General features: G+C 28.6%; 1 protein-coding gene across 10 annotated transcripts; it reads right to left on the bottom strand.

Moving 5' to 3' along the window:
* Nucleotides 1–206: 206 nt before the first annotated feature.
* On the bottom strand, nt 207–12,697 carry LOC107886649 (uncharacterized). Of its 10 annotated transcripts, XR_001680830.2 has the most exons (8): nt 12,467–12,686; nt 12,239–12,377; nt 11,388–11,542; nt 11,197–11,292; nt 6,500–8,376; nt 2,498–2,742; nt 2,368–2,407; nt 1,437–1,559 (listed from the first exon to the last, which is right to left on the bottom strand). XR_001680830.2 is itself a non-coding variant. In XM_041100156.1 (5 exons), the coding sequence occupies exons 2-4, from the start codon at nt 12,358–12,360 to the stop codon at nt 11,238–11,240; spliced, it is 306 nt and encodes a 101-aa protein (XP_040956090.1). In that variant the 5' UTR covers nt 12,361–12,364; nt 12,467–12,697; the 3' UTR covers nt 10,827–10,976; nt 11,197–11,237. The 10 variants fall into 10 exon arrangements, 3 of the variants coding, with proteins under 3 accessions (XP_040956090.1, XP_016666176.1, XP_016666177.1); XR_005917929.1 differs by having other exon boundaries at nt 1,425–2,742; nt 11,414–11,542; nt 12,239–12,364; XR_005917928.1 differs by having other exon boundaries at nt 1,425–2,742; nt 11,414–11,542.
* Nucleotides 12,698–15,312: the final 2,615 nt, after the last annotated feature.

A 15,312-nucleotide genomic window follows, 5' to 3' on the forward strand; every position in this document is an offset into this window, starting at 1 on the left:
TAACCTTTAAAAAATATATTTTTAATTAAATAATATTTATTTTCTATGATAAATATTATATTATGTTTTATTTTTGAATTTTGAACTTTAAACTATATACTTTTAAGGATAAATAAAAAAATACTAATTAAATTAAATATTCTATTAAAATTTTAACTTTAAAACTAAATATAAAAATTAATAAATTTAAATTTGGAATTTAAATATTATGTTTAAATGAGCAATCTACCTTACAGCTCATCTGATCTATATTAACACGGCCAATTATAAAAGAAGCTACAAAACTAGTAGTAATTAACCATCATGGTTAAAGAAGCTGGTACACAGGGTAGCTACAAAACCCTGTTTCCATAACACAAAATTCAAGTTCCGACTAAGATGAATGACCATGGAATGCAACATTAAATAACGTTCCACTTGAAGAAGTGCTAAGCCTTGGCTTTTCCAGCTTGAAGAAATTAAATCTTCTACCACACCTTCAATATCTAAAGGATGCAAAACCAAATGATCAGATTCATCGTCACTTTGGCAGATAAATCTAGTTACAATCTATTATCCATACCGAGGTGCCTGGATTCTAGACTTTAGAGTTTGATATTAAGAGGACACAAACATTTTCTGGTGGTTTTACAATATAATTCAACACAATTTGATTTCATATCTAGAGGACATTAATAGAAACTCATACTGATGGTTGTTATTCCAGTTTAAGAGATACAAACTTCCATAAAACCCAAAAATCATATGGATTCATGTAAAAAGCATATGGTAAATGCTAATAGTATTAGTTAAAATATTGCATGATGTCTGCTAATGAAAAAAAAGGATATCCTTAACATCATTTTAAAGATCAGCCAGCATGCAATAGAGCACATAATGAGCGCAAAACTTATAGTGAAGGTAGAAAAGATATACCTCTGACGATTCTGGTAGAAATTGTACAGTTGGTAGTAGACATAAATAGGCTTCTTCATTCGCTTCTTAACCTAGTAAAAGCAACAAGAGAACACTTAACCTTTTGTTAATGGTGCCATAGTGAAACTTTACTTTCCCAGATTTAACATCTTCGATGTACTGCAGCAACAGAGAGATAATACAATTTATGAAAATTTATGTCGATGAGAATTTTTAGATAAATTTTAAGCACATTTACATTTATGGAAAGAAAGAAAAAGAAAAAGCTTATACCAAATTCAAAGTAAAAAAAATGGAAGAAAATGCCAAAGAATCGAAGGGAATGTCGTTCAATTCAAAAAGACAGCACTCGGATGATTCTAGTCCTGGTGAAAATTGGGGCTTCTTCAGCTTTGCCAAGAAGATTACATAAGTCTGCTCCAAAAAAGACAAAGCGATGTTAGATACATAAACATCTTCCATAAATGTACATGAGATATAGAAGTAAATTAAAGATGCTTATTCTAACTTGTCCAATAAGGGGAATATCCAGTTGTGCAAAAGGGGAAATGACTTCCACTTCAACACCTGCCTCTTCCCATGTTTCCCTTATTGCCCCTTCAGCAGCAGACTCCCCAATTTCCAAGTAGCCAGCAGGAAGAGTCCTATGTTAATGCCACCCAATCAACTCAAATATTTGTATTGCCATCAGAGATGGTAGAAACTTTCTATTTTACAAGAAAAGCAAGTGTGAATACTCCATGCCTCAAATGCATAAATAATCTCTTTTGCAAAAAAAAAATCAGAAAATGAAGAAAACAAGATTCAATCCTTTCCTAAACAAAATTCCAATCATATAAATACATACCAAAGACCAAAAGATGGTTCAATATTTCTTTTGCATAGTAGAATCTTTCTATCATGCTCAATGAGGCAACCCATAACCTAAAGGTACCATCAATTTAGAACAAAAATTAAGCATAAAAGTATATTCTTAAAAATTGAAAGTAATTCAAAGCCTGCAACAATGTACAAATTATCAAGGAAACAATGATTCAGAATACAGGAAGCATACATTTTATTCAAAGCATTTTTCTCTACTAGCCATCTAAAATAGGAACAAAACCCATTACCTACCCCCACCCCAATGCTTGTGGGCTATTTGAAGAAACCCTAAACCCATATTTTTCATGTTTTCTAATAGATAAATAAAAACTTGGAACAAAAGCATCCATTAAAGATGATAAAAAAAATTCCATTTCACTTTTAAGTAGTTGATTAAGTAAAACCATGCCATGATCCTTCACGTTACTTTAAAATCCAGATCAAAAGCTAAGACAAATGAAAATCATGACCTCGAAGTGCTCATTAAGAAGAAATTCCTTGGGTCGTAAATTCATATAAATAATAATTTTATTTTGGATGATATCTCGGGTCGTAAATAGTCGACTATGACAAGACGCAATTCCTCACCATAGAAGTCCTCAGTAAATTCATGAAGCAACTATGGTTCCTGCAGCATGAATCATGTTTAGAAAATAAAGAGTTAACAATCATTAATAAGGCTTGCAGTGGTTAACATCAAAGTTATTATTGCACTCACTATAGTCTTTTCAGCATTGTTGAAATATGGGTTCCAACTGATGCTCATGACCATTTTATAAACACCTCTTTGTAGACAATCCAACCCAACCAAAATATACCCCGGAAGTACATCCACTATTATTTTCTTTAGCAGTTATATGGATTCTTCATCTCTTGTTTTCTGGACTACTCCAGTGTCATCAGCTACTATTCTTTTTCCATCGGTGGATAATTTGTATGTTTGTTGATGAAGTACATGTTGAGCTGTTGACATTAAATCAATTCTGGCTTAGATTTGAAAGTATTTTGGATTATTGTAACACTTGTCAATGGTTTTTGTCAAGTGTTTTTTATCTTCTTTGACTGCTGATAAATAAGGACTATCAATCATTCTTTGAATAATCCAAATTTGATATGGTTGATAAAATCGCTCTTTTTCAGCAATGCCAATAAGACTACTTATTTGGATATAAAAATAGTAATAAAAATCATCTTGATATACCAAAAGTGATAATATAGATTTTATAATAGCAGGAAAATTTTTTAATAAGTGAAAAGAAAAGTTTTGTATTACAATTTCTCTAACAAAACCCCATTCAATACTATTTATATCAAATGGTTCATGATCTGGTCTGAATTTTATAGTAGGAATTTCTTCTCCTATTTCATTTAGAAAAACATATGTTTGTAAGAAGTATCCAGAAAAAACCTTTTTAAATTGAGTCTGCTAGTTGCAGATAATTCTATTGATTTTTTCAAAAATTTCTCCTCGCAATATTTTCTTAGCTTTGTTATATAAACATATTCTGAACATTTTATTCATAATGGGACTAGGTATTTGAACTGTTTTCATACCTATTGGTGTTGTTGAATTTGTACTAATATTATCTTCTTCTTCCTCTATCTGAGAATTAGAGGGTAAAACTAAATTATCATTTATATTTGTTATAGCATTATTTTTAAAATATAGTCTATCTCCAGATGACATATATTCTATAGTACTTACTGGTTTTGAAGTACTAGCACCACTTATTCTATCAATCATCCAATCTTTTGGTATTGACAGATCTTTTAGATGTAATAATTTTGGTTGTATTTTTGTAGTAAATTTATTGGGTTCAAATAACTCAATTATTTTATTATTAATTTCTTTAATTTCTACTTCTGACGTGTTGGTATATTCATTAATAGAAGTCCAACTTATTGCTAGATCTTCTAGCTAAATCACTAATTTCAGAATTTTTTGTCTGAATTCTTAAACATAAACATTCTTCTATTAGAGGATCTGTAATGGATATAAAATAGTTTGATTTAACCTTAAATCCTATTACACCAGTATGTAAATTAGACTGAATACCACCAATAAGTGTTTTTATCGGATTTTCAAATCTTTTATCTAATAAAACTGCTATTATAGGTATATCATGTCCTTTTCTAAATAAGGCTCTTATTGTTATCATAATTATACCTAAATGTATATATCTAACTTAAGGGTATTTCTTTTTAAATTCTCTTAATTTTTTCTTTAGTAAATAATTGAATTTCTGTTAATCCTCCTCTAGTATCCTTGCGACTGTATTGCCACTAATTTTTTCTATATGTCTTTGACTCCATATTTTAAACTTAGATATTTTATATATTTCTTCTTTAGAAATATGATTTTTATTTATTTTTTCTATCATTTCATCAGAAAAATCTTTTTCTTCTCCAATCAAATTTCCTAATTTTATATCTTGTTGTTCAGACTTAGGGATTTCTTCTAATTGATTTTTAGAACTACTACCTACATTAAACATAAATATATATTCTTCTTCATCTGAATCAGAATTTGTTTCTGATATTAACTCATATAATATTTCTTCAGGATTTATTTCCTCTTCATAACATATTTTTAAATCTTGTTTTTCAAGACTTTTAATCATCTTTTTAGCACTTTTTCCTTTATTAGGATAGTTTGGTGCTATATGACCTTCTTCATCACATATAAAACATTTACATACCGTTTTTTAGATTTTTTAGAAGTTTTTCTTCTACCAAATTTTTTCTTTTTCTTATTATTATTACTAGTATATTTTTTATTTCCTGGTTTCCATCTAATAAATTTATATTTTCTATTTTTCTTTCTATGTTTTTTATAAGTATTAGAACGTATTGTTTTACATCCAAATTCCTATTCATTTTCTAGAATTTTTGTACAATAACTATAACTTAATTTATTTTTTACTTGTTTAGCAGCTTTAGTCTGTAAACAATGTAAAGTTATTCTTTCCTTTGCAAAATTAATTCTATTTCCTATAGAATCTATATTTTCTTTTGCTATGCCTGCCTCTTTACTATGTTTATCTAAATAGGACACATATTTCTTTATACATATTTCGTCCCATGGTGGAGGTAATTTATGAAAGCATTGATTTTTCCAAAATTCTATATTTTCAATTTTTAACTTTTGATATTCATGAAGAAATTTTTTAGAAAATTCTTCTAGGTATCTTATATCACATAGTTTAATTTTTGACAGAGTATAACTTGCTATACTATATTGATCTTTTTTATCAAAATAGCCACAAAATTATATTTTTAGAATATTTGTTAATCCTTTTAAAAGATCTTTAGGAGTACCTATTTGATTAATTAGTTGTCCTTTTTGGACTTTTCCTACTTCTGATTCTTCCCATCGTCTTAAAAATTGTAAAACATCTCCTTGAAAAGGTCCTACAAAATAATTAAAATTTTTCTTTTGACCAAGTACCGTTGTTGTTTACAACGATTGTCATTGACTGTGCCCAATCGTCTATAGTTTTTTCATAGTCTGATATTGAAATATTAGTTAAGTCAAATATATTCCACCTTGAGCCACATTTCTTTTATTTAAATCATCTATCCTATGTGGTATAGGTATAGTTTGACTTGATTGTTGATTAGAAGATTTTCCTGTATATTCGGTTTTAATTTCATTAGTAGCTATATTTTCGGTTTGATTACCAAAAATTCTAGTTGTATTTTCAACTGTCTCAAAGTCTTTGTTTAAAGTTCTCAGATAATCATCTGTTTGATCATCTGATTCTAGTTTTCTTTTACCATAAGGATCTGTTTGATCAGTATCCATTAGTTCTGGAACATCTATATTTTCATCCTCATCTGTTGAAGTATTTTCTTCATCAGATTTATAAATAGTTACATTTAAATCTTCTTGATTGTCTGAATTACTAGAAGTACTACTTTCTGTAGTATCATAATTTAACATATAATGATAATTAAACTGAGTAAATAGATCTTTATGTTTTTCATAAAGTTTTTCTATTAATTTTAAATATTCTATTCTTTCATTTTTATCAGTACTTTTAGTAAATCTGATTTTCCAATGTTCTATTAATTCTTTATAAGATTGAAAATCATATTTCTGTTGAGTAATATTTTTTCTTTTCTGTTTTTCAGATATTTTATTTCTATTAACAGTAGAAGATAACTCTTCTGAAGAAGTTTCTTCTTCATCAGATAAAGTTAAAATTATATTACTATTACCATAATACAAAGGACCTAAATCCATATCTGATTCTATATTATTATTATTATTATTAATAACCTATTCTAATTTATTATTAACTTTTGATAAAATTTCTTTAGATTTATTGTTCAAATCTAATTCTTTGATATCTCCCATATGATTTACTTTTTCTTCTATATTACTAACTTTATTATATATTTTATTATAATATATAGAGGTTATATCCATTAGACTATTAAATCCTTTACTAAGGGCCGAAATATTATTTTCTTACTTAGAATCTATATGCATAATATGATTGCAGTTTTTATCTTTATATAAACAATCTGTTTCCTCCATGTTATTTACCTTTGGTACCTAAAACCTTCTGTTATATTATTTTGTCTTATCACTCAAGGGCCTAACGTCTCTCTCTTAGACTTCAAAGGCAAAAGTAAGACAAAATAACAGATATATGGGTTTTAAGATAAATAAACACAGAATTAACTGGACTGTAAATTAAAGATAAGAACTTACAATGGATATTATGATATCAATTCTTCTAAGAATCGTTACTCCGGGGGCCTCTGATACCAATTTCAGACTTATACCAGTACAGAAGATAGTTATTTTATTAAAAGTAAAAGGAAGGGTTTACAAAGAGAAAATACTAAAAGTTAAAAGAAAAGATTTCTAAGCTATTTTTCGATGCCTTGTTTAGGCTTCTTACATTCCTATTTATAACAAAATTTCAAAGTTCTATTTAATTTTTCTTCAATCCCGAACAGTGTTTCTGATAAGGATGAATTTATTGTTGCTTCCACGTATATTGTCAGTTGTCTCATCATATCTTTGTCCGTACATGGATGCCTTCATTTTCAATTTACTACCAATCTTGAAAATCTACTTGAAAGTCTTCTTGACTCTCCACGTGGTCTTTATTTTGTCTTTATCCTTCTTGGATATTATCAAGGTTCCACGTTTTTATTTCATCTAGGTGTAAAGATTCTGGTGATAGTCTTGGTGAATTCCAAGTCTCCCACGTGTTCTTGATTTTTTCAATTATTTCTGAAGGAAAATCATCTATTTCCATATCTGCTATTTTCTTTAGCAGTTGTATGGATTCTTCATCTTTTGTTTTCTGGACTACTCCAGTGTCATCAACTACTATTCTTTTTCCATCGGTGGATAATTTGTATGTTTGTTGATGAAGTACATGTTGAGCTGTTGACATTAAATCAATTCTGGCTTGGATTTGAAAGTATTTTGGATTATTGTAACACTTGTCAATGGTTTTTGTCAAGTGTTTTTTATCTTCTTTGACTGCTGATAAATAAGGACTATCAATCATTCTTTGAATAATCCAAATTTGATATGGTCGATAAAATCGTTCTTTTTTAGCAATGCCAATAAGACTACTTATTTGGATATAAAAATAGTAATAAAAATCATCTTGATATACCAAAAGTGATAATATAGCTTTTATAATAGCAGGAAATTTTTTTAATAAATTAAAAGAAAAGTTTTGTATTACAATTTCTCTAACAAAACCCCATTCAATACTGTTTATATCAAATGGTTCATGATCTGGTCTGAATTTTATAGTAGGAATTTCTTCTCCTATTTCATTTAGAAAAACATATGTTTGTAAGAAGTATTCAGAAAAAACCTTTTTAAATTGAGCCCGCTGGTTGCAGATAATTCTATTGATTTTTTCAAAAATTTCTCCTCGCAATATTTTCTTAGCTTTGTTATATAAACATATTCTGAACATTTTATTCATAATGGGACTATTTGTTCCTTTATGAATAAAATATTGGAATATATCAATAAGATTATTTATCTCATTGATATTTATATACTCTATTTCGAGTTCTTCCCAATCTCTGTATAAAACAGCTTTTAAAAATAAATCATGTGCTTCGTTTTCTTTAGTTGTTTTTTCAACTAAAAATTGCGAAAACTTTGTAAGAGCTCGTCTAAAATTTACTCTTTGTTCTAAAATATGGGTTTTCCATATTTCATTAATGTATTTATAAATTTCACTTGGTAAACCTGGATTATAAAAATCTTTTATCTTTGGAATTTGTTGTTGTTTCAACAAATTTTCTACTCCTTTTATAACTTCAGAATAACTAGCTTGATATGCTAAATTCGGATCCAGAGACCAAGGAGATTGACTTATTGTTCTTGGATGATATTGGCTTACCATTCTTGATGCATATGATGAAGGAGATCCAGTTGGTTATCTTACCATTGGATAAGGAACGTAATATCCTTGGTTAGATAGAATGATGTTAATATAGGAGTAAATCCTTGATTAGGATTTATTTGTTTTCCTTTGTTGGGTTTTTTATAGACAGTAGTCCATTCCCTGACTTGTTCTAGAGGTTTTTTACCTCTATCCATAAAGCCTGCTAAGATAATCAGCAATAATATTATTAGTGCCTTTTACATATAAAACTTCAAAATTAAAACTACATAATTCATTATACCATCTAATTCTTCTAGGTACATTTTCTAAACTATTATTAATAAGAAATTGTTTAACTGCCCGATTGTCAGTTTTAATAATAAAATTTTCAGATGCTAGATATATAAGAAAGGTTTTTATTGCTTTTTTAATAGCTAATAATTCTTTTTCATATATAGCATAATTAACTTCATTTGGTTTAAATTTTCCAGAACTATATCCACATATTAGTTCTTCATTTTTTGCTGTTTGAGCCTTTAAAATACATCCCCAATAATTTTGTGATGCATCTGTTTCTAAAATTAATCTATCACATTGTTTTGGTAAATAGACTTTTGGGGTATAATTTATTTTTGATTTTACATTTTTAATAATTTCTGAGTCTTTTTTAGACCAGCTAAAAGTTTTATCTTTTTTAATTTTTCATATAAGTCACCTATTTTTTTAGATAAGTTAGGGAAGAAGTTTCTTCCATAATTAACTATTCCTAAAAATTGTTGAAGTTGTTTTTTATCTTTAATTTCTTTAGGAAATTCTTTTATTTTTACTATAATATGATCTTGTAGTTTAAGACCATCAGTAGATAAATTTAATCCTAAAAATTCTATTTCTGTTTTTTCTAATTCTATTTTTTTAGGACTCAAAATAATTTCATGTTTTATGAATTCTTGAGAGATAATATTTAAATGTTTTCTATGTTTTTCCAGAGTTTCTGAAAATATTAAAATATCATCTATATAAACTACACAAATTTTTTTGTATTTATTAAATATAGAATTCATCCATCTTTGGAAGATTTGATGTGCATTACATAACCCAAATGGCATTACGTTCCATTGATAATGACCATTAGGTGCACTAAAGGCTGTTAATGGTTTAGATTCATCAGTTAGCATTATTTGCCAAAATCCTGATTTACAATCAAATTCACTAAAGTATTTTGATTGTTTAGCTTGATTAATCAAAACATCCTTTCGTGGGATACAATATCCATCAAAAATAATATTTTGATTTAGTCTTTTATAATTAATTACCATCCTAGCTTTTCCCCTTTTTTATTTCTGCATGATTTCTTACCATAAAAGTTGGGCTTGAATGTGGACTATTAGTTTTTTCTATTAATCCTTTTTCCAATAATTCCTTGATTTGTGTATCAAATTCATCTATATCTTGTTTAGTATAGATCATGGGTTTAATTCTAATAATTTTATAGGATTTTTTAATTTTATTTCACAATATCTTGGACTATTTTCCCATAATTTTAATGGTTCTTCACTAAAATTATTTTCTAGAATTTTAAACAACCAATGATTTGTTTCTAGTTGTTTAATTTGTTCTTTTCTCATTGGTCTAAATCCTTTATCACATACAAATTTATGGTTTTCTATTAAATGTATTTCTTCAGAAGTTTTTTCTGTTGATAATATTACTAAATTTTTATCTATAGAAAACGGTAAATGATGATATATAAAATTATTTCCTAATAATATGTCTCCATGCATTTCAGGAAAACACAATATTTTAGGAATTACAAATCTTACATTATTTATGTAAATTGGTATATTTCTAGCCTTAAATTGGATTATGGTTTCTTTACCATCTATTCCTATGGCTCTAATTGAGTTTTTCATTAATTCCCATTTTTCTTCAGGAATGACATTTTCTCTACAGCTACTTGTGGTAGCTCCAGTATCTAATAAGGCATGCAAATAATATGTTTTATATTCTCTAAATTGAAATGTAATTTCAATATTTATATAATATTTCCTAGGTTGGAAATTTGAAAATGTAATAATATAATTTTTTCCCATTTTCATTTGTTGAATAATAGTAGTAGCTTGTATTTCTTCCATTCTAGTATTTCTAGAATTTCTACTAGGTTCAGTGGGGAAAATAGGTATTTAAACTGTTTTCATACTTATTGGTGTTTTTGAATTTGTACTAATATTATCTTCTTCTTCCTTTATCTGAGAATTAGAGGGTAAAACTAAATTATCATTTATATTTATTATAGCATTATTTTTAAAATATAGTCTATCTCCAGATGACATATATTCTATAGTACTTACTGGTTTTGAAGTACTAGCACCACTTATTCTATCAATCATCCAATCTTTTGGTATTGACAGATCTTTTAGATTTAATAATTTTGGTTGTATTTCTGTAGTAAATTTATTAGGTTCAAATAACTCAATTATTTTATTATTAATTTCTTTAATTTCCACTTCTGTCGTGTTGGTATATTCATTAATAGAAGTCCAACTTATTGCTAGATCTTTTGCTAAATCACTAATTTCAGAATTTTTTGTCTGAATTCTTAAACATAAACATTCTTCTATTAGAGGATCTGTGGTATATTATGATAAATAATGGGATTGAAGAAAAATTAAATAGAACTTTGAAATTTTGCTATAAATAGGAATGTAAGAAGCCTAAAGAAGGCATCGAAAAATAGCTTAGATCTCTTTTCTTTTACTTTCAGTATTCTCTCTTTGTAAACACTCTCTCTTAGACTTGAGTGACCTTTGGGTGACAAGTTAGCTGGAAAAAAGAAACGAAAGAGATCAGGATATGAAGCAAAACAGACGAAATATGAACAAATGTCTAAGACTTTGGATGTTATAACAAAGCAACATGGCTCAAAGACTCTTAAGTTATTAGGGGTTTGAGTTACAGGTAGATATCTGTGTGATTTCTTCCCACACAAAGGCCAAAATAGCTTAAGGACAGAGACTAGCTTAGCAAACAGTTTATTATATACCTGTAGGGATCCCAAGAACTTTTGAGCCACGGCCAAATCCCTTAATGACGGGACCACTGATATACCAAGGTTCTGTTGGCAAAGTTCCCTCTATCCCTGCAATCACAACACCATTTTCTCATGATTATTGTTTACAAGTAAAGGTTACTAACTATGATGTAATACAAAGATGTAGGTGTCAAAAGATTTACAATCTTGAAATGGAGGTAGGCCCTACTTTTCAGGTTGCAAATCAAGCAGAGAGTTTATCACTTCATCGGCAGAGATGTAAAGATGCGCTTGTTTTGGAACAGATGGCACAGCAACCACTTCCATTCCAGCAGCCTTACCAGCTGTAACACCTGGCCTGGCAATGCAAGTTCCCAGAATTAGTGAAAGAAATAACTATGTCATATGCTTATGAGATGCTAGTGCTAATTAATAAAAACAACAAAACATCTAAACGTTGCAAGACAATAAATCAGGAAAAATAGGGCATGCTTTCAATACTTAAAAGGCTAGCTCAAAATGTTCCTAAGTTGCCAAAAGGACTGCTAGAGCAATGAAATTTAGTAGGGACTTGAGACAGCTAGAGCTCCTTTCTTTCTACTTCTTTATTTCATTTTGTCCTCCATATAAATTAATTAGAGCTATAATTTCTCTTGCAAAAATAAAAATAAGTACCAGCTGCTATCATGAATATTTAAATACTTGTGCAAATAACAAGATGAATTATTTCAAGGAACAATTAGTTATGAACAAATAAGAAACAACTTAAACGAACAGAACTTGGTGTCCACAACCACATAATTGATTAATTATGAACAAATAACCAAAGGGAATGTACTCAAAAGTAAAATCATACTTTCTTTTTCTCTAAATGCAAAGTAAAAAATTCTTTAAATTATATTTTTTCCAAAAATATTATGTTTAAATCCAGTTTTTTTTCCTCTCCTTTTTTCCTTCTGAAATTAAAAACAAAATAGAAAAGCAAAAACTACAGCATATATAAACAAAGACATCAAATAAGACCCAGACAAAGCAACAAGTTAAACGACAGAACCTTCGTGTGGCATTGAGAGAAGCGAGGACAGCGTTGTACTCAGAAACATTGTCAGCATAGTTTCGTTTGGCTTTTGTTCCAGTTAAATCCGAAAACTGGTGGCGACCCAGTGAACGAAGCATAGTCCTGTTGGGATCCGCTTTCAACAGCAAAAGATACAAGAAACGAGATAAGAAATCGAGTCGTAAAAGGAAAATTTTGGTGTTTGTATAATTTTGGAATTTATACCAGAAATGAATCGAAAGAGGAACTTCATTGGCGAAAACAGAGTGAATAATAGTGAAGGGTTTTCTTCGCTCTGATTTGCTTCCAAAAACCCTTTGTGCCTTTTTTAGTTTCTTTTTATTATTTCAGATCGAGAGAAAAAGAGTAGCTAAATTTTATTTGGGGGATTTGAGAGAATAAGAGGGAGTAAAGGAGCCGGTAACCAAAAGTTTTTTTTTTTTTTGAGAGTGAGCTGGATTTTGATTTCTCTTTTTCCTTTTTTTTAGTAAAATAATGATATTTTGCGGCGTTTTCAATAAAAATGTTATTATAGCTCAATTTTTTGCGGCGTTTTTACTAAAAAGTGCCATTATAGCTTAAGTTTTTGTAGCGTTTTTGGGAAAATCGTCACTATTGCTTAATTTTAATTTTTTTTATTTTTAACATATTTTTTTCTATTTTTCTTTCAAAATTTTTGTGCTGAGATTATCATTTTTTGAATTTTTTTAATTTTGAATATTGAACTTTTTAACTGAAATATGGACTAAAATATTAAATATTAAATTTTTAAGTTTTTTATTTTTAAATTTTAAATTTTAAATTTTAAATTTTTAAATTTTTAAATTTTTTTGAAGATTTTTATAATTTTTAAATTATCATATAAAATACAAAAGGAAACTTTAACAAAAATAAAATGAAATAGATGAATTAAAAAAATACAAAATGACACAACAATACAAGCATTATTCTTTTAAGCATGGTCCGCATTAGTTGTTTAGATTTTTATATAAATGGCATTTAATTATATGTATACACCTAAATTTTGATAGAAATACATCTCAGAATTATATATGAATTTCGGTTTAATGTGTAATTGTAGACGTGAAATTCTAATTGTGGTTTAAATGTATAGTTGAAACTTTAATTTTGATTTAATCATACACATTTTAAAAAATAAATACATCAATATATTTTTATATTGGATAAATATAAATATTTATGTATGCAATATATAAATATAAAATGATGTTATATCAATAATTGTGTTAATAATTTACAAGAAATGGATCAAATTAAATTTCATGTATACAATTGCACACTAAACCATTGTTAGAAAAAGAAACATCTACTGGGGATTTTGGATTTCGAATTGGGGAAAAATGGGTGATTATTTTAAGGATTCGGATTAGGGAAAATGGCATTTTGCAAAATTCTTTTGCGGCGTTTTTGTAAAGCCACTAAAGGCTCAATACAAAACCACGGCATTGTGTTAATTTTTTTACGGCGTTTAACGCCGCTAAATATCAAGCATTAGCGGCGTTTTTCATTCAAACGCCGCTAAAAACTTGTTTTGCTGTAGTGTTCTTTTCTTTCCTACTTCTTTGATTCTGTTCCCGTTTCTGTTTCAGGCCTTTGCATGGTGGCGGTGAGGAAGCTTTCGGTCAACAGCGATAGGGAGATGCACCTTTTTCCATTTCGGTGAAATTGGCAGAGGGCAGTCCTAAGGGTGCAGACAACTTTGGGGGGTGTACCTGTTGACATGGTAGAGGCGGGGACTGAAGGAATTAGAGTTTTTTCTTTCTTTTTTCTGTTTAAATTTAGGATAGTGGGCTTTGGGCTTATAAATGGACTAAATTTTTATTTGTTTTTGTTGTTTATTTATTTTTGGGTTTTTTGTTTTGTTTTGTCTGGGCCCAGACAAAATCGGGCCACTAGACAAGAGCTTATCTTAAAAAGCTTAATAAAGTTTGACCTACCTTAATTTTCTCTCTATTCGTTACTCTCTTAAATTTCTCAACAGTATCTTGACTACCCATTATTCCATGTAGCTGTTACTTTCTTTAATTATCTCAACAAATCGTTACCTTGATGGCTGTAAAAACCATGCACTAGTAGCTTTCCAAAACACGCCAAAAAAATGAATACAAGCTTAGCCTTTAGCTAAGTACTGCTTTTAAGTTTTTATTATTATTCTTCTTCATATGAGTTTATTAAATTTGAGGGATAGTAAGTTATCTTTGAAAATAATGTTTTACTTGCCTCAAACATTATTTCCAATTCTGTTACCCTAATCCATTATTTTTATAACATCCAGTTGTCATAAAATGCATTTCTAATTAGCGTAACATTGTTAACAATGCCATGATTCGATTAATGATTTCATTTTCCTTCATCTTCAAATCTCTTCTCAAATTGAATTATTTTCTTAGACTCCTCTTTCAATCTATCTATCACATCTAAAATGCAATTTTGCAAACAAGACGTGACTCTATATTCCTTCTTACATTATTCATTGTGTTATTTTATTTGAACTAGTGCAAGATTGGCTTTAAGGGTGGAGCATCCTCATGTTTGAACCTCTTCCTACAAATCATGAGCCTACATTTAAGTCTTTATCTTCACTACCAAAACGCGATTGTTTTCTAATAGCACAAATAGGTCAGGGTGAAGAAAAGCTGCTAGATATCATTGAGACAACGATTGGCTAAGGAACTAACTTCCAAAGAACTGAGGCTACGTTGATTTAAACTGAGTTAATTAATTGTATCGAATTAGTTTGATTAATTGATTGGTTACCGAAATTAATTTGATTGGGATCAATTAATAGTTTTATAAAAGTTCAGTTATAGATTAATACTATTCAAAGACAAATAATGGAACTTGAAACATTGCCTCAAAATTGTACTCCAAAATAATAAATCATTATGGCTAGTGAAAGTAAAAATCCTAGTTTCTCTGAAAATCGTTCAACTAAAGAAGTACACTTCAAGGATCATAATACGAATGAAGGCATTGACATGGTGGTCGATGATGAACCAAAGTCGACGCTTTCTTGGAAAGATAGATTATTGGGGAATTTGGCTAGTGGT

This window comes from Gossypium hirsutum, chromosome A03 (genome assembly GCF_007990345.1).
Source record: "Gossypium hirsutum isolate 1008001.06 chromosome A03, Gossypium_hirsutum_v2.1, whole genome shotgun sequence".
Lineage (NCBI taxonomy): Eukaryota > Viridiplantae > Streptophyta > Magnoliopsida > Malvales > Malvaceae > Gossypium > Gossypium hirsutum.